Source organism: Polyergus mexicanus, unplaced genomic scaffold (assembly GCF_030449975.1).
Source record: "Polyergus mexicanus isolate NDT 795.1 unplaced genomic scaffold, iyPolMexi1.0 SCAF_19, whole genome shotgun sequence".
In the NCBI taxonomy this organism is placed as follows: domain Eukaryota; kingdom Metazoa; phylum Arthropoda; class Insecta; order Hymenoptera; family Formicidae; genus Polyergus; species Polyergus mexicanus.
The window spans coordinates 2431568-2455069 of record NW_027223339.1 but is presented as its reverse complement, the minus strand read 5'-3'; the positions used below and the strand labels follow the sequence as shown (position 1 = coordinate 2455069).

The 23502-nt window shown below is 38.3% G+C and overlaps 1 protein-coding gene across 2 annotated transcripts in view; it reads left to right on the top strand.

Annotated features, from left to right (window-relative positions):
• LOC138941437 (protein-L-histidine N-pros-methyltransferase) overlaps positions 1-23502 on the top strand; it is a 40031-nt gene that overhangs the window by 13510 nt on the left and 3019 nt on the right. The window contains exons 1-3 of one of the 2 annotated variants that reach the window (XM_070311107.1): positions 2753-2908; positions 3667-3878; positions 22209-22421. In XM_070311107.1, coding sequence (XP_070167208.1) covers positions 2858-2908; positions 3667-3878; positions 22209-22421 — 476 coding nt within the window. In that variant the 5' untranslated portion in view covers positions 2753-2857. Of the gene's footprint in view, positions 1-2752; positions 2909-3666; positions 3879-22208; positions 22422-23502 lie in introns of those variants that run through there. The other variant, XM_070311106.1, reaches the window with a different exon arrangement.

Here is a 23502-nt window from a genome sequence, read left to right as displayed (position 1 = left end):
GTACGGGGCGATGATTTTAACGATCGAATTATTTACCCATATTAAGTTAGCCCCCCCACCAACGCAGTTACGCAATCATTAACGTATACGTCTTCCCTGAAAGCACTTATGATCGCCGTCACGGCATCCGATCTTTATATTCCGGCTTTTTTTAATTCCGCTCTGTATCTACATACGCGACATCGATAGCAACATTATCGCGGCTTGCGAATACCGGGTGCGATAACTGAATCTATCACACACGCGCGCGCGCACGCGAATGTAAATATATCGTAAATATGCAAATGTATTTATGCACGCGCCATGCAAATACACTTAATGCCTTTTGTTCGCGCGTCGATGTAATTTAAGCTTTAAAAGCGCATTAATTTCACCGTTTCTTTCTCCCGTCTTTTTTAGACAAAATGCGTATTCTTAATTTTGTTAATGTACATGTTGGATAATTTTCATTTTTTAAGAATGACGCGTTAAAGATATATGTTAAGATTACAGAGTGATCAGAGTTAAATAAAATGTAATCGTATTAATGATCGAGTTCGAATGCTAATAAAATAGTAAAATTAATGCGCTCAACGATTATAATTATGAAATCATCAGTAATCATTAATGACGAATAATAGAAATAATCAAGGCAAAGATAATATGGTCAGTTATAATTCTAAATATTTATACATGAGCTATAAATCATTAATAAAAAAAAAAACCCGATTTTTCAATACTATTGTTTCCATAAACTAAAAATTATATTGACAATTTTAAATGTTTAATAATAAATTCTACTCACCGACCGATGCACCGCCCTTGCATGTCTCACTTCTTTCTGCATCTGGTCATCGCGAGATCCCTTCCGTTTCCGGTTGCTCCCTTCGCTTCAAATTGAGACGAGACAGTCTATCAATTTGTCCACTCATGCATAATCACTATTCTCATAATCACTATTTCACTCGTAGTCCAAAATCCGCCATATGCAATGACGCGGTAAAATTATTTCCATGCCGATTATAAACATGAAAGAACATATAATCGCGTATTAACAAATGGACGGAGACGATTTTCCGTGATTCTAATCGACATTCCCGATACTCACGACATCCACTTTATACACGGGATAAACTTGTGATGGATAAAAAAAGGCGAGAAATACGGAAAGAATATTTCAATCTCGCACGCTAATGCAATACGACGGTTACTGTAACGGTTACGGAAAATTTAGGCAGGTTGAGTAGTAGTAGATGGGGAGGGGGGAACGCGTGGTCGAATATCCGTTCCAGGAAAAGGAGCGAGCGCGTCTCTTCCAAGAAATAAACCGTACGCGAAAAATCCTGCGCGAGATAAATCAAACTAGCTCGAGCGACGCTCTTTTGCGATCTCGATTTATGAAATTGTGAATATAACTCTGAAAAAAGGATTACATTTTAAAACATATTAAAGAATATTAAAGCAGAAACATGTGGAACGCGACGCGCTTATATTTTCAACGCAATATTATTATATACGACAGCGAGTAAATTATTTCAGCGCCTAAAAATATGTTAAATAATGTATTCATCGATCGTTGTATCGTATTATAAAGTCGATATATCAAAACTACAAATTACTCTCGATTCGGATATTTCGAATATTCGTTCGGATGCGAAATTCATTTTCGATAGATAAAAGATGCGTGGGAAAAATCTTGTCGTTTGCGAGTATATATATATCGAAAGATGCCTTAATCACGATTACACGGGTTAATATATTACACTCGGATAATCGCCTGTTATTCGATACAAGACCCCCCCGACACTCGTTCGTACGCGGATCTCACTTTCGACGGATAAAAAGACGCGAGAAACACGGAGCGCGACCGTAATTCGTCTCGAGACTCGCGCTTGTGTGAAGGGACTGACACGATTACGGAAAATTTAGGCTGGACGGGTACGTGAGGAGAGGGGAGGACCGCGTCGCCGAACGTCTCGGTACGGAAGCGTTCAAAAAAGTTGGATGTAAACATTCAGATATAAACAAAGAAGCGCGGCTCGAGAGAAAGAGAGAGAGAGAGCTTATATTACAAAATCTCGATCAATTTTCATGGCGAAACGATAATACAACGAGAATAATCGTTGAATAGAATGTATAAGATTGAAGGAGGAATATATCTGAAAAGCAGCTCACACACCACATATGAACATTTCTAATAAAATATTCTTATTTAAGAGAAAAAAAAAATGTGTTCGGTTAGTCGACTAATTTTACACGTCAGGTTTAATAATATTCATGGTTGTAAAATTGACCAATCACGGTCATTCGATTCTTGATTGGTGATTGGTTAGTTTTAAAACTATGGATGTTACTGAAATCCAATTAAGGGTGACGTGTTAACGTTAATCGATGTCTCTGAAATGCCGCGAGAAACCACGAGTACCAACAGCTAAATGAGAAATTTTACAATTGGTGAAGCTTCGCGTCGCGTTTTTCACACGTTTCGTATTTCAATATACTTAAATATTCTTTTAAAATATATGATTCTTCTTCAATTATATGTATAATTTCGCCAGAAAATAATCGCGAGATTGCAAAAGTATCGCTCGAGCTTCGTTATCTTATCCTTGTTCGTATCGCGAAGGTTTTTTGGCGCACGATTTTTTTCTCGCAAAAAACTCGCTCGCTCCTGTTCTTGGAAGAGATATTCGACGACATTCCCCTCCCCTTCCCCCACCTATCCGTCCAGCCTAAATTTTCCGTAACGCTGTTAGTCTCTTCACACAAGCGCGATTATCGAGACGTATTACGGTCGCGTTCCGTATCTCTCGCATCTTTTCATCCATCGAAAGTGAATTTTGCGTGCGAATAAGCGTCGGGAGTGGTGAATGGAACAATGGACGATTATTTAAGTGCGTCGTCCGTTAATCCGGTCCATATCATAGTGGTATTAATTAAATAATATACTTTTTTAAAAATATTTTTGTTATTTTAGAGCAACGAAATAGCAACAAATTCTAGTGTATTTTATTTTTTGATTCGAGCATTCTATATATTTTTTTCACTATGGGGGAGGGGCTGGCTTAATGTCAAGCTAGCACCCCCCATTTTGAATGTAAATTCCTGCTAAACGGTTTGAGCAACAAAATTCGGATTACGGCAACTAATTAGCACATAATTAGCACTAAATTATTTGATGTATTTGATTTAATTTGGCGTTGGTGGGGGGGCTAACTTAATATGGGTGAATTATTTCGTCCGTAAGATTGCATAAAATTCTAAGAAAATCAATTTTCATTGAGGCATTATATTATATACCCCGAGTACACACTATATTTGTTTCTTGAAATATGACATTACAAATACACAAATATAATTTTACACATATTTACGTAAGGTTACAGAAACCCCGTAGAATTTTATAAAACTAAAGATTGTGTAGAAAATAACTTTAGCTTATAAATTTTAGAAAAAGCGCAATTATGTATATAAAAATTAATTTTTATCGATAAGATTTATTATCCAACAACATTAAAATAAAAATAATAATAAATAATAATAAATATAATAAATAAATATATTATAAAATAATAATAAATAATTTAGCATTATTCATGCAGTGTTGCGTAATCTCGATAAGATAAATCTGCACTATAATTTGATTCATCATTTAAGAAGACACAAAAATGTAATATGTTTTTACAGTGGTACAGAGTGGACAAAAGCAAGATCAGAGAAGATTTGCTTGATGTGTGGGTCCCACTCGGCACCGGTCCCAATGCCGACCAGCCCGACAAAGCCGCCGAAATTTTCCTCGTGAGATCCGCGGAGAGATCCGACTCGTTGCCCTTACAAGCTTGGCACTCGTTAGCCCGGTCGGCCTTATCCTGGTTCATCAGTCGAACGTCCATAAACGGGTAAGTGCTCATTATCTACATCGTCTCGCATTGATTTTTCCGCGATATATTTCGGACGTGCGAATCTCGTTGAATAATCAGATCGTACTTTTTCTGCAAATTCCATATCATGGAAGATAATTGTAATATTTGTTGATGCAGAAATATCACTTGTATTTATTGTATTTTTATTCGTACGCTTATTCGTATTGCACAATACAATTCTAATATTTCTCGATGCTGATAATAATTAAAAATTTTACTTATATATGTATGTAATATAAGATATTAATTTTTTAGGATAAGATAAGATATATAAAAGAAAAACGATATTTATCTCGTTTAATTCTTCGAGTAGCAAAATATTATAACACTCTAGTCTGTGCTTATAACTACATTGAGAAAAAAAAGTTGTCAACTTGACTAAATCCGTTCAAGTAATTATATATTGATTATTTTTTAAATTGAAATATTTAAGTATTCAAGTCAAATACATAATACTATACATCTACCATGATGTACAATATATTTGACTTAAATACTTAAATATTTCAATTTAAAAAATTAATTGAACGGATTTAATGAAGTTAACAACTTTTTTTTTTTTTTTTTTTTGGTAATATTTTTCATTGTTCACACATTTCGTATAGACTAAAAAATAATTGCATATGCGTAATCGCGTCTCGTTTGATACTCGAAAATCTCCGCGATACGCTTAACAACACGTACAATGCGTAATTTTGATGAACCTCATTCACATTCTGTCCCTTTGGACACGAGATTGGATTTATCAAGCGAAAAGTCCCCGAGTTGAGTCTGTATGCGCTATCTATATGCTAGGGCAAGGCCGAAAGCCCTCTCTCGCTGAAGGCGAGATCGTTTGCGAGGTGATGAAAGGGGGCCTTCCCTTCTCGCCGGTTAATTAATAACCACGGAGATACGATCTCCGCCTATCTCGCTGTCCGCTGCGAGGCTCGACAAGCTGGTGGCAAAGGCCCTGGCATGGCCGCGGGTCGGTCAGGCTGGCGTGGTGGGCCGGTTGGTGTTGGAAAGAAGGGAGTAAGACGAAGCATATATGAACGAGAGAAAATGAGAGAAAGAGAGAGAGAGAGAGAGAGGCAGCGCCGTGGTTATTGATGGCCAGCTTTGTTTGCCCCCCGAACCGTTTATTAAAATCCAGCGTGGGTGATTAACCTCTCCCCCTCAGCTGCGTCGTCCTACCGGCTACCAGGCAACACCTCCACACTTTGCCGCGTACGTTATACGCGCGGGATCGGCTTGTACCGAACAACCGTTTATTAAAATTTCTCTCCACACGGGAGGCTAGCCACGGCTACTAGGCGTGACACCTTAGCCGTCGGTTTTGTGAGTCGAATTGCTTAACAAGAGTGCGGAAGATCGACAATCGTACCTAAGAAGTTGCCCTTTGGCCGGCGGATATTTGAGAATGTGTATATATGTGTGAATTTAAAATTACCATGCACAGTTGACAAAGATTATTATATCTTTGAAAAGTGTTAGAGAATTTTGAATCTGATATTTTTCGCAAACTTTTTTTCGACAGCTTCACAATTTTCATTTCTTTCTAAACGCAATATTTTCTTTCTTCTTCTTTCATCAGTGGCATTTTTTTATTTAACTTATATTTCGATTTTGTGAAGAAGTAAATCGCTTTTTTCGATAACGTCATTAACAAAATAAATAGCAGGATAGAAGAATATTTATATCGAAAATATATGAATTTAATATCAATTAAATGAAACAAAGCGCGAGAATATGGAATATTTATAACGATTACAGGGAGTATGAAAATTATATTGGTCTTTGTACATGTAGAAACAAAATTGAAAATAATTTTTAACCGTATAACGATTGCATTGTCTTTCAATGCGAAATTTTCAATATATATATATATATATATATATATATATATATATATATATATAACATTAATTTATAAATTAATCATAAATAGAAGAGAAAGCTAAGAAATTTATTGTACAATATAAGAGAGAGAAGAAATTTCTTTCATCTAAGAATCGATTATAAAATCATTACCTCTCTCTGTTGAAATCCTGTAACAGATAATAAAAGGGTATAAAATATAAAAGGGTATAGTATATATATACATAATTTATGAAAAAAATATCTCTCTACGATCGAGACATGTGGAGTATCGCGTAAACTACGCGACACGAATTTAAATCCAATCGTTGGCATCGTGCCGGAGAAACGCGAGATAATCTACGTTCGTTCGCCAGTCTAACGGAGAATGATCCATAGTCGCGAGAAATAAGCTTGCCTTTTTTTTTTATTTTTTGTTTTGTGTTTATTGAATCGTCAGCACTATGAGACGGAAAGCGATCTTACCGAATCCAATGCAATTCCGGGATGAGTTTAACTGATTGTGAGCATCGTTCCCGCGGTCGGCACATCGAGGAACCTTAGTCACGGTGGGACCAGCTGATCGAAAACTCGACAATTTTACTACCGGCAATCATACTTAGGTATTTGTCTTCGTCATCGCTGAGACGCGCGTAATTAACCCTTTCGTCACGCCATTGTGGACCCCCTTTTCCTTCCCTCCCTCTCGCCCTTTAGACGCGAATTGATTGGTGTAATATTGTATAATCACCGATATACTATATTGCGAGTCGATAATATCAGTCACGTGTATTCGTACAAAGTGGGAGCTCATCCTCAATTTGATTATATAAATAAAATAAATATGTATAAAGTATTGATTTTGTCTGAAAAGCTATTATCCGAGTTTTAGAATTTTAATATAAAATGATAGCTTTGACTCTTTCAGAGAAAATCGTACAGTTTCTAATACATTTTTATCAAATATATCGAAATTCTATATAAAAGTACAATGCTAGTTTCATATAAATATAAAATTGTATCTGTCGCAGAGAATTTTACGTATAATGAGATAAAAGTGTAAAGATATAATCCATCAGTAAAGAAACTCATATATTTTAAATAATAATGAATATATAATGTACCTTGAAGTTTTAATTAACGTTTCGCAGAATTATATTCGATAATTACATTCTGATTGCAAGCGTGTTATAATTTCATGAAATCGGCGATTATTGCTTGGAAGAATTTCCTTTTCCAGAAGTTTATAAATGATTTTCCAATTCCACGCAGCAACAATTGGTCTTGGATTACAAAATAATTACGGATAATTATTCGTAATTACATTAAGCCTATAATTACGGTCACATGCGATTTGAAAAATGATAAAACCATCGTGACGCTTCGTGACATCAGCACAATTTAATTCGTATTAAACAGTAATTAACAGCAATAAAGTTATTACGCAGTTATATCGAGCGTGCAATTATGATATATTGCAAAACTTCAAAATAACGAATTAAAATTATGAAGATTATATTGTCATTTAATTTTGTACATTTATTTAAATCTTAATATACCTAATCTAATCAAAATGATTTTTTCAATGCCAAATTCTCAGGCTATTACATTCTTTTATAAATTTAACGCTATTGTCTAACAATGTACGCATTAAAGAAAGTAGCTGACCAATCATGAATAATGATCGCGCAATTATATTGAATTCAATCAGAACTAGCGACTTTAATTGACAGAGCACTTATATAGTCTACTTTTTCTTTCCTTATTCAGATTCTAATTTATGTGAATACATAAAATTATTGGTAAAAATAATCCGAGTATTGTGCATGATTAATTAAGGATCTAGATTATCTATAGAGTCAAAGATTTGTAATTTTTAAGATTGTAACATAGAATTAATGGAATTCAAGATTCAAATAATCAAAAGTGCCTGAAACTTATTTTGAAATTTATTTAAGTTCGTTTGGGAATCAAATACATTATATGCTTTTATCTGTTCTGAGCAATCTTAATCTTTTATAATCTTACAGATGCGCTTTCTCTCTAATAGCACACGCATTAAAGCGAAATCATTGTCGAGAGATAATATCGCATGTCTATTAATTCATTTCGAGGAAATGATCTCATCTGAATATACGCGTTACCTTTCATAAGGTATCACACGTATATCGTTTACATGAATAAAACATTCGTAAAATAAACTCATTGCTCAAAATTAATTCAAGAGATTAATTTGAAATGCAGCGATAATCTATCGAATCAAGAAACCGTGAAATTAGAATCGAAAACTGTACCTTTATTTGCAACGATATCCGATAAAAGTTTTACTTTTATAGATTCCTCAAAAAAATTTTTCTCCCCCTCAATCTACGGAGATCCATGAACAAAAAAAAGTTAAATACATATTCTAATAGACGTGATTTTTTCATTCGAAACGTAACCGAGCGCTTTCGCTCGCGTCTAATAACGCGCGCGTCAACGACGCGCGGGATAACCAGTCGTGAATAATCATCGTGCAATTATATCGAACGCGTAATTACGCGTACCGAAAGACCGCTCACCGGACTCGGAACCGGGAAAAATCATCGACGGAGTCACCTGGGCGACGTACACGTGACGTTGCAACGCGCTGTCCTGCTGAGAATATTAATTACGTCCTCTCCCCTCCTTCCCCAGCCCTTTCCCTTCTGTATCCTGATCCCCTGCGCCCCCGGTAGCTCCCGGGTTCGAGGTCCTCGCACGCTCGTCTCACAAATTAATCATAATTAGCGGCGAGATGTCCTCCATCAAAGCGCTGGTTGTCTCGTCCTCGAGAGAGAGAGAGAGAGGGGGGGGGATAACGCGGGGAGAGGACCGAGAATCGCAGTCTGAGAAGAGATCGGTGGGGGGGAGGATGAGAGGGGTAGGGGGGAGGGGGGCAGCGAAGAGAGAAGGAAGAAAATTAGCCACTCGAAGCGTGCATCCGCCCTGGCGAGAACGCCGGGCTGCCTTTTCGAATCCGCCGTGCGCGCGTCGTCGTGCCCCGTTCATTTTGATTTTATTCTCGCGCAAATTGCGCGGCGCAATTTTCGCCGGATTGGCAAATGCGCGCGCGCGCGCGCGCGCAGGTGTATCCGCACGTGTATACAATAGAATCCCGGCAATGGATTTCCGCTTTCGCGTACTTTTTCTCGCGGGAGACGGAGGGGGAGGAAGAGTCGTTTGACCGATGTCAATTAACATTGATTGGCGCGGTGAAATGGGTTATTACTGTTAATTCTGGGCCAGGCCCAGAGGAAGGGTTCCTCCCCGTTTCTCCGATTGTATCTCGATGCAAATTTGGTTGTTATACACCGCAGGACGCGCCCCCTTCCCCTTCCCCTTCCCCTTCCCTTCCTCCCCCACTCTTCCCGTGAGATTATGCGCGTAATTGCCAGCTCGGGGGCGCTCTCGTTTTAACATTATCAATTCCGCTATCGACAGGACGCGCCCACGGACTGCGAACGCGGATGCATTCCGGATTTGAGATTTTAGGATTGTCAAATAAAAGAGATGTATTGTCGCAAATTAACTCCATTGTTTCTCGCAAAAATTGGTTCACTATCGGTTTCTGCCGGAATCATTATTATAATCTGTACGCCAAGTTTGACTAACCGCGAGGGGTAAGATAATACACGCGGCGCGATGAGATCTCGTGATTGTCGGAAATAAATAAATAAATAAATAAATAAAAAATGTGTAATATATATCGAAACAAAAAAGACATACATATTATCTGTTTTCATGAGAAATAAGAACAATTAGAGAAATGGAAAATGTTTTATTAATAAAACTACGATAGATATGATAAATATTTACAATATTACTATAGCACTGCGAGTTTTTATTCGCAATTATAAAATAAAGAGGGAGAATAAAGATACCAGCCATTCTCTCTCATAATTGAACTAATGAGTGATAAGATATTCTATAGTATCAATCTAATATTAAAGAAAATCATAAAATTGCGATTCAGCGGAACGGACAGATTGATAGCGCGGGCGCCAGTCAAAGGGTTAATCATTCGGTAGCCGGATTCATGCGAAGAAAATGAAGAGGAGAAAATGATGTGCTGAGATTCTAGCGTAGTTAGGCCGACGAGAGGTGCAGAGGATGAGGGAGCGGGATTATCAGGCATCGCGGCCAGAGACGGAATCCAGTAGCAAGTTTTTGTCTTAGAGCCTCAACCTGTATGGGACCGACGGGGATTACCGGTAGTGGGGCAACCGTGTGAGGGAAAGGAAAGGGGTATTTAGTTCCGCGCGCCACCTGTTACCTCCCTGTTTTCTCTTCGACCTCCCCTCTATCCGGATCTGACTTTTGAAGGGTGATCGGACCTCCTGTTCCTTTTCTCCACGTACGGATGATATACTTTACTCAGCGATTGCTTGGAGTGTCGTTCGAGATTAAGATAATAAATTAAGATAACTTTACAATATAAAAAATAACTATCGATTTTAGCATCGATTTATCATCAACTCGATGCTTCTTTTAATATTGCGTAGAGATTATTTATACATAATTATTTATATATTAATATATTAAATTCTACAAACTAGATTATGACAAAATCTTCATTAAAATATATATAAATAACATTTCAACTCTCTATAGATGTATAGATAATCAGATAATAAATAAATGTGTATACCATCTGCTTACTTTGACTGATTACACGAGATCTATATTTTTTTATTTAAACTTTATTTATATATTTTATATTTTACGACAAAAACTGTATTATTAATTGATATAAATTATGTATAATTGAATATTGAATTGAATTTATTTAATCCCTGTATTTTTAATCGATAGCTTCTAAATCTTAAAAAAAATAAACTAAAGATAATTCCTAAGATATTTCCTAAAGAAAGATAAATCCAGCTCACATTCGATGCTACTTCAATATTAAAAATAAGTTTTACGCATGTCAGCTGGGGGGTTGTTACATCGAACGTTGTGCAGAAAGTAAACACGGGAATTTACGTGGTAATAAAAAATAAGAACAGAGCGATCGAAGATTTTATCATCGGAAATTATACGTGCGCGCAAATGCGATTATTAAATAATTTTGCGATAAAAGAACTTTTAGAAACATTATAAGCGATAAAATGGGAAAAAAAATATATCTTCCCTTACGCATACACATATACACATCATTTCTTTTGTTTGCGTTGTTTAAATAATTCTTGATCTACGGTGATCGTATTTTTTTTTATCTTTTATAAGAAAAATGATTTACCGATATATGTCAAGAAACTCTTCCATTTCAACGAGAAATTCTTTAAGTTTCTAATGATCCAATTAAACAAGATTGAGCATGTCTTTTGATTGACAACTTAAAAAGAGTCATTGGAATAATTATTATCAGTAATACCATATTTGCAGATAATTATTATTTATTCTCATGTATTATTGTTTATTCTCTGCATTTATTGAATGTCATTAAAGTATTTATTCATTATATTCCGTACGTTGTTCTCACATTACAATTCATATTTCTCACGTACGTTCACCGTCTGCTAGACGGCGAATATGAGACAAATGAGCGGGGACACACGTATGGCGCATTCGAGCGCCACGAGGTAAATTCGATTTTAATGAGCGGCGAAAAGAAGCCACGAAGGAATAATAATGCGCAGGGACCGGGCCAAACTTCCCTCTTTTTTTCTAATTTGCTGACGGTCCCGACGGTAATTTTCCGGAAACACGCCATTGTCGCGCTTGCAACCGTACGTGTTACCAGGAAGAGATTATCGGGGGAGGACGAGACAGTGAGAGCAAAACGCGACGCGTTACATTCCGCTTTGCTATTTATTGGATGACGCGTAACGCACAATACGCATTTTTTTCCGGATGCATCGACCTCGTCGTCGGTCGAATAAAAATCTCGCTGCGGTCAGGCGTTAAAAGAAAAGCGACGACGTTAAGCGAAACGTTAAACGGTGAAAATGCGGTTTCGCGAGACCGAAACTTTGTCTTCAACAGTCTTATAACTATCCTATAAATCCTATAATGGTTTATTTAAAGAAGCAGTTGTGGATATATATTTTGAAATGCTAAAAGTAAATCGCATATTTAATATATTAAAAACATATTAAATAAATAAATTTATCAAGACAGAACTTGTGATCAGCTCAATTATCGGTACAAATAATTGCACGTTTTATAAAAATATAGTTGTTACAATTTTTTTTAAACTATTACTCTCTCAAATATGATGAGATTTTTATCTCAAACAAAAATCATACGCACAGCAATTATAATTTTCAGCAATTTTCTCATAATGTCAGTTACCTCGTCGCAACAACTTTTTTATATATTCTATACGCTATATACACTCGAGGTTTCCGCGATCGATCACTTTCGAGCCACCCCCGAGCCACCCACCTGCTTTTTCTCTATCGCTTTTCCTTTCTTTCCGGGCAGAATCCTGCGATTGGTCCGCCACGGCACGACGACGTCGGCCCAATTGGTCAGTAATTATCATTAACGCGTTTGCGCGAGGGGTGGCTTTTCCTCCGATTGGCAACCCTCTCCCGCGCGTAATTAACGACGGGGCGCAGGCGCGAGTTCTCGCGCGCCAAGCGGAAAAGCAATATCGGCGCCGCCTCGTTCACCCTCTCGGAAAATCCACTCGACCCGACGATCCAGGATCACGCTCTGTTCCTCGGTCGGTTATGACCAGTAATTACGAGAAGGAGGGCCGAGAGATTATTTCAGAAACGCCCGACGAGGCGGTTATACCGCGCCGGCGCGCGTTTGCGCTCTCTTAATTACTCATTAACCCTTTTCGGAGGAGCGACATGCGCCAGGAAAGGGGCGGATTCGCGTCCTTTCGTAGCCGCGAAAGGGGTGTTCCCTGCGCGTGACTTTGTTCGCGCGTACCTCCATTTTCTTTCTAGAGATCTGCTTAATTGAATAGATTATTTCGAAAGAAGATTAAAGTTCTTCTTCAATTGCAAAGCACGACAAAATTTGACACTCCCTACGTCTCAAAATTTTAAACTTATATTTATACATATGATCCCTATTTTTGTGTATGTATCAATGAATTAGCTTATTGTCTTCTATAAGAAAAAATGATATTTGTTTCATTCTCATTTTAAAATCTAAATAATAATAATATAGCTAATTTAAATAATTAAAAATTATTGTACTTTTGTTAAATACAAATCCCTGTAAAGGATGAAAAATCATGTGATTTGTTTTATTATAAAATAATTACAACAGAATATACTACAACTAGTGTACACTAGCCTCAATACTGTCTTCGTTGAACTATGATTATAAACGCATATAAACGCAAAATTGCTACATCAGACAAATCAATTATGTAACATTCATTATTGAAGCCACTTTATTGTTCGAGCATACTGGAACAAGATAGAACATAGTTGGATATAAATATCAAAAAATTTATATAATGTAATATGAATATATGTATATATATATATATATATATATATATATATATATATATTCATATTTTCTTTTTCCTTTTACATCTAAAATATTTTAAAGAAAGATATATCTAAAACTACATTCATTAATATAATTAATTAAGTACATAAAAATTTGTATCGCGTAATTTCAGAGTAATTTTTTTTTTCTTGGTAAAAAAAATGGAGATATTTTGTTTCTTTATTCATGCCTTGCATGATGTAAGATTATGTGAGAAAGAAAGCACATCCTGATATCTTCAGTAAATTTTAGAGAAAAATTGGAGGGGAAAAATATTTCTTCGGATATTATTAGCATATGTAATATTTTGAGAAACGAAATTTTATACAACAATTTATTTTTTCATAATAACAAACATTCTATAAATTCACGGAGAGATACGATAGAATATGACAACGAAGTTGAAGTGAGGGAGCTTTTCGTGCAACAATAACAAGCCTCGTTACTTACATATTAATCCATTCTTTCCGGAAAATGCCGGGTAAACGTGATGAAAAAGCAGCGCGTTTCTTCACAAAAAGAGGTCTTTTTAAAATTCACCCTTTATCTTTGCAAAGCACGCGATGCGCGTAATAATACAGCATTGTGTTGCTTTGTTCTGTTTTTTTTTTTTCTTTTCTATGCGGTTTACTAACTATCAATCATATAACCTTACATAAACTCGCATTACTGCAACGTTTCACACATTCATTGTATGCAAATGTAACATAATACAAAATAAAAAGGGTGAAACCGTTAGAAACTAGAGAAAGTATACTATTGCAAAATAATTGTAATCAGTAATATAACGCACACACACATACCACGCTCTAATTAATCTATAATCTTAACAATATTAAAAATATAACGTAAGTTGTCAAGGTAATACTTGTCAATTAATTAGGATTATCGTGCATATAATATTTTATATTTTGCAAGATACTTTATGTCATAAAACATTTTATTCTAACAATACGAAATATTTATCTAATATTATTTAATCTCGACATATATATTTTTGTATTATTTCACATTCTAATATATTTATCTTAAAATCCTGAAAATGCTTTTGTACGCTGAATTGAGTGAAATACTAGATTTAATTTTCACGATAATATTGTATAATGTCTCCCTCGCTCCGTATTAAAAATATATTATTTCAATAACGTCAGATTCAGTAAAAGTTTTTAATATAGCATTTGCGCTATTATCAAAGTCAAATGAAATGTTTTGGACATATTTTTCGTACAATCGGATTTTTGGAAATATATTTTCCAATCATCCTTATTCCATATGTGAGACTAATGAGGATGAGAATGCAGCCTGAGTGCATACATGCAAGCGCACGGAGTCGCCGGATCGACTTCGCCGAGTCTGTCGGTGCATAATGCACATACCGCTGCTGCATCCGTGTTGCTGCAGCTCGCGTGTACATATTGTACATATGCTCCCGAAACGAGCGCGCAGCCGAGGAGGAAGGATACGTCCCTGTCTGCTACGTGCGCTGCTAAATATGTCCGGTTAAATAATAAATCCCCTGATTCATGCCCGTTCCAGCGCATCGTCTCGACTGTCGTGGATAAGGATGCTATTCTGAAACGAAATCAAGATTCAATTCTTTAGTTGCAATGCATCCTAATTAGCTATTTCTCACATTGCTCGAGAGAAATTACAATAAATTCATAAACTAATCGTTCTTCCGTTTCTTAATTACCGGGCTCGATTTTTTTCTTCGTTACAGCTCGAAAGGATGCGCGCGATCACAAAAGTACTGTTTGCATTTGCCAATTAACAATATAAGACCACTTTTTCTTAGCGTGATATTACAATTTTATGAGCATCCGCGATTTACTTTGAACGGAGATTAACGAGATTATTTGTCTCTCCTTCTCCTTTAACGACATACGCCAACAGTACGCACGACGCTCGTACGCGAATCACGATGTTTAAGGCGTCTAAAATTCAAGAAATGTCCCCGTCAAGAGAGGGATTTGCCGTAGCCCAGTGCCGGGGAGAAGAGAAACGAGTTATAAAAGTATATATTTCCCTGGCGAATAGTGCGCGCCTCGTCCTCTTCGACTTTCCGCGTCCGCTTGAAAAATCCGACGGCGTCGCGCGACTCCAGCCGAAATTAACGACCACCTTCGCTGTCACGTTACAGGAATAAAGCAGCTTGATATTTCGCAGTCATGTTACGTACTTTTTTTTTTTTTTTTTCTCAAAATTCGAAATCGCTGAGAAGATTGGCCCATGTCGATGAATTTTCTGCGACTTTAAACACACACATGCACACGCGCACGCGTGTGTGTGTATATATGTATATATCGTATAAAAATAAAATTGTATTAATAAATTGATTTAATAAATTAATTTAATTGGCAATTTTGCAATAAAAAATAGAAGCGAAGAAGATTAGAAATATAAAAAGACTTCACTCGAACGCACCCCAACAAAAACTGACAGAATTAAGTCTCATAAAGTCAGATAGGGGCAGACTAAAAGGGTTTGCGTCTGCTCTCTTAAGCCTCGATGTGTGACGTGTGATCTGTGCGCCGCGCAGAGACACACGCACACAATCTCTCGTTTCTATACATACGAGTATGTGTAGACTCTTTTCCGATAGGAATTCACAGAGTCGTCCACTGTACTATATGCGCGCGTCCACTGTACAACGGAAAGGGGGAAGGGTGGGAGGGTGGTGGTAGAGTGGCGGAGCGGCAGATCTAAGGGGTAAAACGAGCGGCCAAGTATATATAAGAGTAGGGGTGGGGAATGAGAGAAGAGCAAGAAATAGGAGGAAGAGGTGGAGGAGGAGGAGGAGGAGGCAATCGTAGAGAGAGAGTAGGAATAGAAGAAGGAAGAGAGCAGAGAGAGACTCGCATAACGATCCCGTTTAAGAATCACTCCCTTCTCCTCCCCCTTTTCGTCTCGTCTCTCACCTTCCCTTTCCGTCTTCTCCCGCTTGTAACAGGGCGAGATAGAACGGGCAACCGCTTCCCGACACCCACTTCGTTCACCGACATTTTCCCTCCTCCTCCTCCTCTCTCTCTCTCTTCTCTCGCACCCTCCCTGATCTCCGACAACCCCCTGTCGAAGGGACAGCATTTGCAAAACTCCAGCGTGTATAATAATTATTATTGTCCACGGTGCCTCTCATCCCTCCTTCCCTCTGTTACCCCTCGGCGTCTCTCGCCCATCCGTCCCCCTTTCAACGGCCGCGATGGCGTGGTCTCCCCTCCAACTACTATGGACAGGGTGGTCCATGGTCCACGCCTACCCAGCATCCCCAGCATCGAGTGACGCTGGCTCAACTTCCCCTCCGCGCGCGCTTTCTCAATCCCTGACACCCACCCCCTTAGATCTCGCGAACTCGTTCCCGCGTTCTATGTGCTCCGTCAACGAAGAAAGACCGACAAAAGCGGAAAGAGGGAGGGAAAGAGGGAGAGAGAAGATAGAGCTAACGAGAAGCTATGCCGGTACAGGGAATGCTAAATACACGTCAGGTCCCCTCTACCCCTTCGTTTCTCTCCTTCCCGCCATCCCCTTCCTCGTCGATTCTCCGATCGGTCCATGTGTCTCCTTCTCACTCTTGTACCGTGACATCCCCACCCCCGCTGGAGCGGACCCCGCCGTGCGCGATGGTCCCCGCAAAATAAATTCACCCCCTCCGTCGCTTTCCTCTCCCTCGTCGAGTCGAGTCGACTAGCTGGCGAAGGTGGCCGATGTTCGCCGAAGACTCCACTTACATTGTCACTACGAGAGCGCGCACGTCGCGCGAAGCATGTCGTTCTTGTTAGGTGCGTATGTGTGGGTGCCACGGCGTTTACAGGCGTGTACAACAGTAGACGCGCATCTTCCGTATACGTATTCGCGTCTGCCATCTCTCGTGCGTGCATGTATAAGTGTGTTTGTGTACGCTTGCGTGTGGGGCCAACGTCGATTGTATAATCGCGAAAGGCACGGGGAAGATGGGGCGCGATGATATCAGAGCGAAGCATCCTCGGCTCCTTTCCCGTGCGCTTTCTTTTACGCGCCCGCTTCCCTTTTACGTCCTTTCACCTGGCCATATTTTTCGTTCGTCACGTATCGTCGGCCAACTATCGCGAATGCCCCGTACGTTGCCCTTTTGCCTTTGCGCCGGCTCGTTTATGCTGTTTAGCATTAAACTTTAAATGTGTGTCATTTATCTTTACATATTATATTCGGTTTCATTAGCGTAGAATTAATAAGCGAAAGGAGATAACAAATCAACGCGAAAATGTTGTTTTATATTCTTGAAATTGCGAGAAAAATTTTGACTTCTTTAAAGGAAATTTTCATAACTTTTTGCATTCGTCAATGACCAATGATCTATGAAATTTTCCTAGTTTTACTAATTCTTTTGCTTTCTTTGATTCGAAATACATTTTTCACGCTGGCGGACATTGATCGAATAATGCACCTAAAGAAAGTAATATATCGTGAGAATTTACCGGTACCGAGTTTTGATCCGCGTAAGATATAATGAAAATAAGCTACTTTTCTTTTTTTCTCTAACAATGTCCCACCATCAAATTCATAATTATATCTAGTCGTTTAACTATCGAAAAATTACAGTTAGGGACATTTTATAATAAAAAAAAACGCAACTATTAACTATGATAGAAAAATGTTATAGAAAAGTATACAACATATACTACAATTTAAAAAATCGATATTAATGTCTCTAAATAATTGATGTATTAAATTCTTCTTACACATCGGCTGCATGAAATATTGTAATAATAAACGTCGGTAAACATAAGAAATCTTACGTCGCATTAAACATGATGTGATAAGAGGAGAATGTATTAACGATCTCGAAAAAGCAATCTCGTCCGATGATACGGAGGGAATTTCAACGTATATCGGAGAAACTGACGAGAGAATTGACATCGAGGAAATAAAAAGGGAAGCGTAAGAGAGAAAGGTCAGGACGCAGCTCCGTTCAAAACGACGACAAACGAAGGTAAAGATGACTGGTCAGATTTCTTAAGTGTTGCCCCAATCAGATCCCATGTCACTCGGTTCATTAATCCATTCAGGACGAACTCTGAAAAGTTCCGTACTGCGCCATATTACAGAATTACATTTCGTTCGCGCGCTTAATGACGTGAATACGTAATGGTCGTCCGAGTCGCGCGTACTCTCGAGCGTGACGAGAGATCCAATCGAGTTATCATCGTGCTATATATACATACATATCTCTCACAACCCTTTAAAGCGTACAATTCTAACGCGCGATGTCCTTAACGCACAATCTTTCCACGTGATTTTCGATCCAATCAATGCAAAAAAAGATATATGTATATATATATATATATTTATTTATATTATTTAATAGTCTCGCACTTCCATAAATTCTTCCATTTTTCATTCTTTTATCTGTATTAAAAATGACGATTTATAATGAGAGTATATTCAAAGCAATAAACATATATATATATATATATATATATATATATATATATATATCTTGTGTGTTATTAAGTCACGATTAATTAAAAGACAATCAAAAAAATTAAAGAATTTTGGATAATATGGCGATCTCTCAGAGCGATCATATCTCAGAATAGACAAAATTTATGTTAAAATTTATCTGGTTTAATGCGGGGTCGATAATGACACGAATAACAGTAAATCATCTGATATTTGACATCCTTTTCGATTACATTATGCCCTAAGTGCGTCCGCGAGCGATATCAGTCGCGCGTGGCGATTATGCTCACGCGTAATATCCTGCGAGGATATATTCGCGCGCGAAAGAAGAAAATCGCATCGGGCGAAGAAAGAGAAGAAGAAGAAGAAAGAGCGAACCACGGTGCCGATCTCGCCGGATCTCTCGCTCGACCGAGGATTTGCAAACAATGGCGGCCTTAGCGCGCGGAGCGTTCTTTCGATGGCGGCTCGATACGTATCGCATTTACATATTATTGCTATTATTAGGTAAACGATCCTCCGCCGAGCGCCTCTTTAACACTACTCTCTCGCTCCCCCGCTCTCCGAACTATTTTACGACCGTGAGGCCCCGCGCGCGACAAGGCACGGAACCCCCTCGCCACGTTCCGATAAAAGTCCCAAGTTTTAAGCTCCGACTGAGCGTTCGGTCCGGCGACAAAAATTGAAGCACCGCCCGGGCCGAGAGAGTGGGTGGCTGGAATTGTAAATAATCGTCCTGCGGGGAGATCCTTATCGGCCGTACACGGCGCTATCCTGTCCTCGCCGCCGGCGAGCGGACTATCAGTGTCCGTGGCATCTACTCCTAAATCGATTTCGAACTGGCATCTCTAAATGTACATGGATAAGTCGTGCGTTAGAAGATAGATAAAGAGAGGAGTATTAACAAACGGAAATATTCGTCGAACTTAATTTTGATACTTTATTTCGGAAAGTGCGATAAGTTTCTTGTAATCTACGATTGAGCTTTTTTATTGAACGCATTATCGATTAATAATTTGTCTAACTATTATCATATAAGATCTTCGATTGTGTATGAGAATTAATATCCATGAATGATATTTATGCTCTTGTCGTGTTTTGGAGATAAGAAATGTTTATGCAAAAATTGTTTAAAAACAAAAAAAAGGTTTGATCTTTTCACAAAAACGATATATTAAAACATTAATTATTTAAAATAAAATGTACGCTCTTATATATTCTGCTGTATGTAATGATCGTACAAACACACGCATCCTCGCATTTTATAAATGTTCTTAGATTATTCAATATTTTCTGAAGTTTGTTGAATGTCATATCTAATTATATATTAGTATATCTAACAAACAAATAAGAATTATATAATTCTTCTATTTAGAATCTTTAAGAAAAATTTATGACAAGTTCAATATCTTTTTACAGGTTTCTGATACCGATGTTGTGATTGTGATTGATCGCTCTGTATCTCCAGATATAATTATTCCGTATTTTTCGACATTTCTCTTTTTTTTTTTAAGCGCGGCAACGGCGTGACCTCGTAGCTAGACCGCATGACGCCGGGCCCGAATTAAAGCCATGCTTTTACGGCTCGGGATTCACCCCATCGCCTCCGACGAATTCGAACGTGGTAAAAAAAGGTGGTCTGATAAAACAGAATACGCAGAAGAAGAAAGAGAGAGAGAGAGAGAGAGAGGACAGATACGGGAGGAAGTTCGAAATCGCGGTGAAGAGGAAGATATGGTGGAAGGATCGGGGGAGCGGGATGGAGAGGATTGTATGCGAGTGGATACGCGCATACAATGGAGCGCCCGGGTGAAGAGGAGCCGGGAGAGCAAAAGCGGCGAATTAATTGTCGCTCGCGCCGCCGACGAAGCCGCTGCGATCTGCGGGGCCTGATTTGTGGACCGCGCGTATATATCACCGTGGGCCACACGCACGCGTATGCGTGAATGCGTCTCTCTTTCATCTTCTCTATCTCTATTTCTCTCTTTCGCTCTTTTCCATTCGGAATTCGCGACGGAGATTGCGAGGACGATGTGACTGTACTGAGATTGCTGCTAGTGGCTGACAATGGAAACAAGCCCAAGGAAAGGAGAGGATATACGTGGAAGAAAGAAGATACGTATACAAAGGAGAAAGAGAGACGGGAGATAGAGAGGGAGAATAGGAGAAGAGGGAGGGAAGTACGGGAAAGAGGAACGAGAATAGAAACGAGAGAACGACATACGATGCCGAGGTGCGGGAGGAAGAGAAAGATGGGAAAAAGGGGAGAGGAGGGGTGGACTTAAGGATCCGCAGAAAGAAGGAACAAGGTAGAGAAGCTGGACGATACTACGAACAATGCGCCAACCGGGTCCGCGAGTTTCCCTCCGTCGTCCCTGCCTCTCCCTCCTTCTCCCTCCGTCCCTGTTTCTCGCCGCGCTCTCCGTTTCTCTTCATCCTCTTTCTTATTCTTGTTTATTATTCAATGGGGCCAGAAGGTGCTCGTTAATTGATGGCACCGGCTATGGCCGAACGGCGGCGCGGAAGAAGGAAAGAGGAAACCGAAGGGAGAGAGAGAAGAGGAATCGAAACGGACGAGGAAGGAGGGAGCGCGGGGAAGGATGAGTGGGAGGAGGGCAGCCTCTGGACCACCATCGCCTTATTTATAATGCCGGGGATAACCGAATTCACGATCAAAATCCCGCGTTCCGCGGCATTGATGGATCACCGTGCGCCGCGCCACGTCGCGACGACTCCGGTATTTTCAAATGAACCCGCCCCTTTTTCCTCATGATGCCTCCGCACACGAGAGGAGAAGCTGAGGGATGGGGGTGGAAGCCAGCGGTATTCCCCTGTCCTCTTCTCGCTCACCGCTCTCTTCTCCCCCTACCTTACTTAGAATGACATCGACGAATTCCGCGGGGCAACCTGCTGCCGCCTCAGAGATGCCTCGGGGATTCGATTTCTATATGCAGGTGTTCGTTTCTTCGATCGATCGATAGCGAAGGATCTGCAAGATCCAATCCTGTCCCGATGTTTTGAAAAAGCAAAAAGACATAAGATAAAAAAGTTAGTGAAATGAACATAGATAAATTTAATTCGATTGAAGCATCTGTATTAACAGATTAATATGGATATCTATGTTGCTTATTGTTAGACACAGTTTTTATCTTAAAAAATACAGATTGCTTACGCGTGTCATATTGAAACAAATTTTTTATTTTAACGAATTTATTCCCATATATTATTAATTTTAAAATAATTTTATGTTTTTCGATGTTAGAATTAATTGTAAACTATATTATTGATCAAAACGATGTAAAATTGATTAAAAAATAAGATATCTATTCGCCTTTATTATTTTTACCATTATTTTTTTATATTTATATCGATCATTTTTACTTTTTATCCAATTCCATATTTCCAAATTTTAAAAATAATTGCTAGTCCGAAAATAATTAAAATATAAATTATTACACGAAATGAAAGGATATTTTATGAAACACTCTGAGTTATGTGTTCGTGCAGGATAGATGTTTTATAAAGAAAATTATTTTCGATTTGTTGCAGACTGCTCGGCCGTGGCTCTATGCACGTGTTCTCCAGCGAGCAATTTCAAAAGCTAATGGACGCGAGCGGCTTCACGGGCCCCTGGCATTCTTTAGTGGACCTCGGGGCAGGTGATGGCGCAACCACCGCCCACGTGGCGCATCTCTTCGAGAAGGTGTACGCCACGGATATCTCACCCCCCATGAGATGGGCTCTGGCAAAGAGGAAATTCACGTACGTAAATTATACGTATATTGAAACACGGCAGCCCGTCTAAATATTCTCAAATTGCCTTGATTTTGAAAACGATATAATAGTAACGATAAAAATAATAATAAATTATATCACTAGAGAAGTTTATAATCAAAAATCGATACGTTATAATAAATTGAGCTTGATTCAATTTTACTTAAATGTAAATTTCTAACGTACGATATATCTGTTAGAAATTTATATATTTCTATGTATTTGTTCCTTTTTAATTTCTGATGCAAAAATATAATTTGATCCATCGATACCTAAAAATTAGAAGACTAGCTTTGAAAGATTTAATCAAATTTTGCGAATACTTCTTTATAATTTATATATGTAAATAAAATTTATATATAAAAAATAAATAACGCGCGCGTATAATTTAATTTGTCTAAAATTTGATTAGTATAAATATTCCGAAATCCAATCGTTATTACAGTCATTCTATGTGCATATGCAAAGGTTATTCGATCTGTATATCTTGAAAAGAATCCCTACTGACTGGGCGAGAATTTTTCAACTACAAAGCTCCCTTGCGAGCGCAGAGTCGCATATGCGAGAACGTGAAACAGATTACATTCTTCGAATCGAATACAAGCGACCAAAGGTGGGCGGTGGAATCTCCGTTGCTTGAACGTGTATTTGCATTTTCTCGGTGACACACAGATTCGCGCGACACGTATTTTATTCTCATCACAGTTTAAAGCGCTGTATTCACGATTTAACGTTTTCGTTTCTGTGAAAGTTATCTAAAATTACTATATTTATTTACATTATCGTACATGATAGTAATAGTATTTACAGACTGTTCTACTCGATACATATCGATTGATTCTCAATTAATTTTAAATTCCTTCATCGGAAAACTTTTTCTAGATCCGCAATTTTTCTTTTTCTTTTTTACTTAATTTTCTTACATTAAATTTTTAACAAATTAAAATTTATTCATTTAAAATCAAATGAATGAGACAAAATTTTGTTATTTATTGAAGCTGTATCATCAAAAATCTTTCGATTTTCAATGATTTATCACAGAGTAATTATTGTTGCCTCGATATTGTTA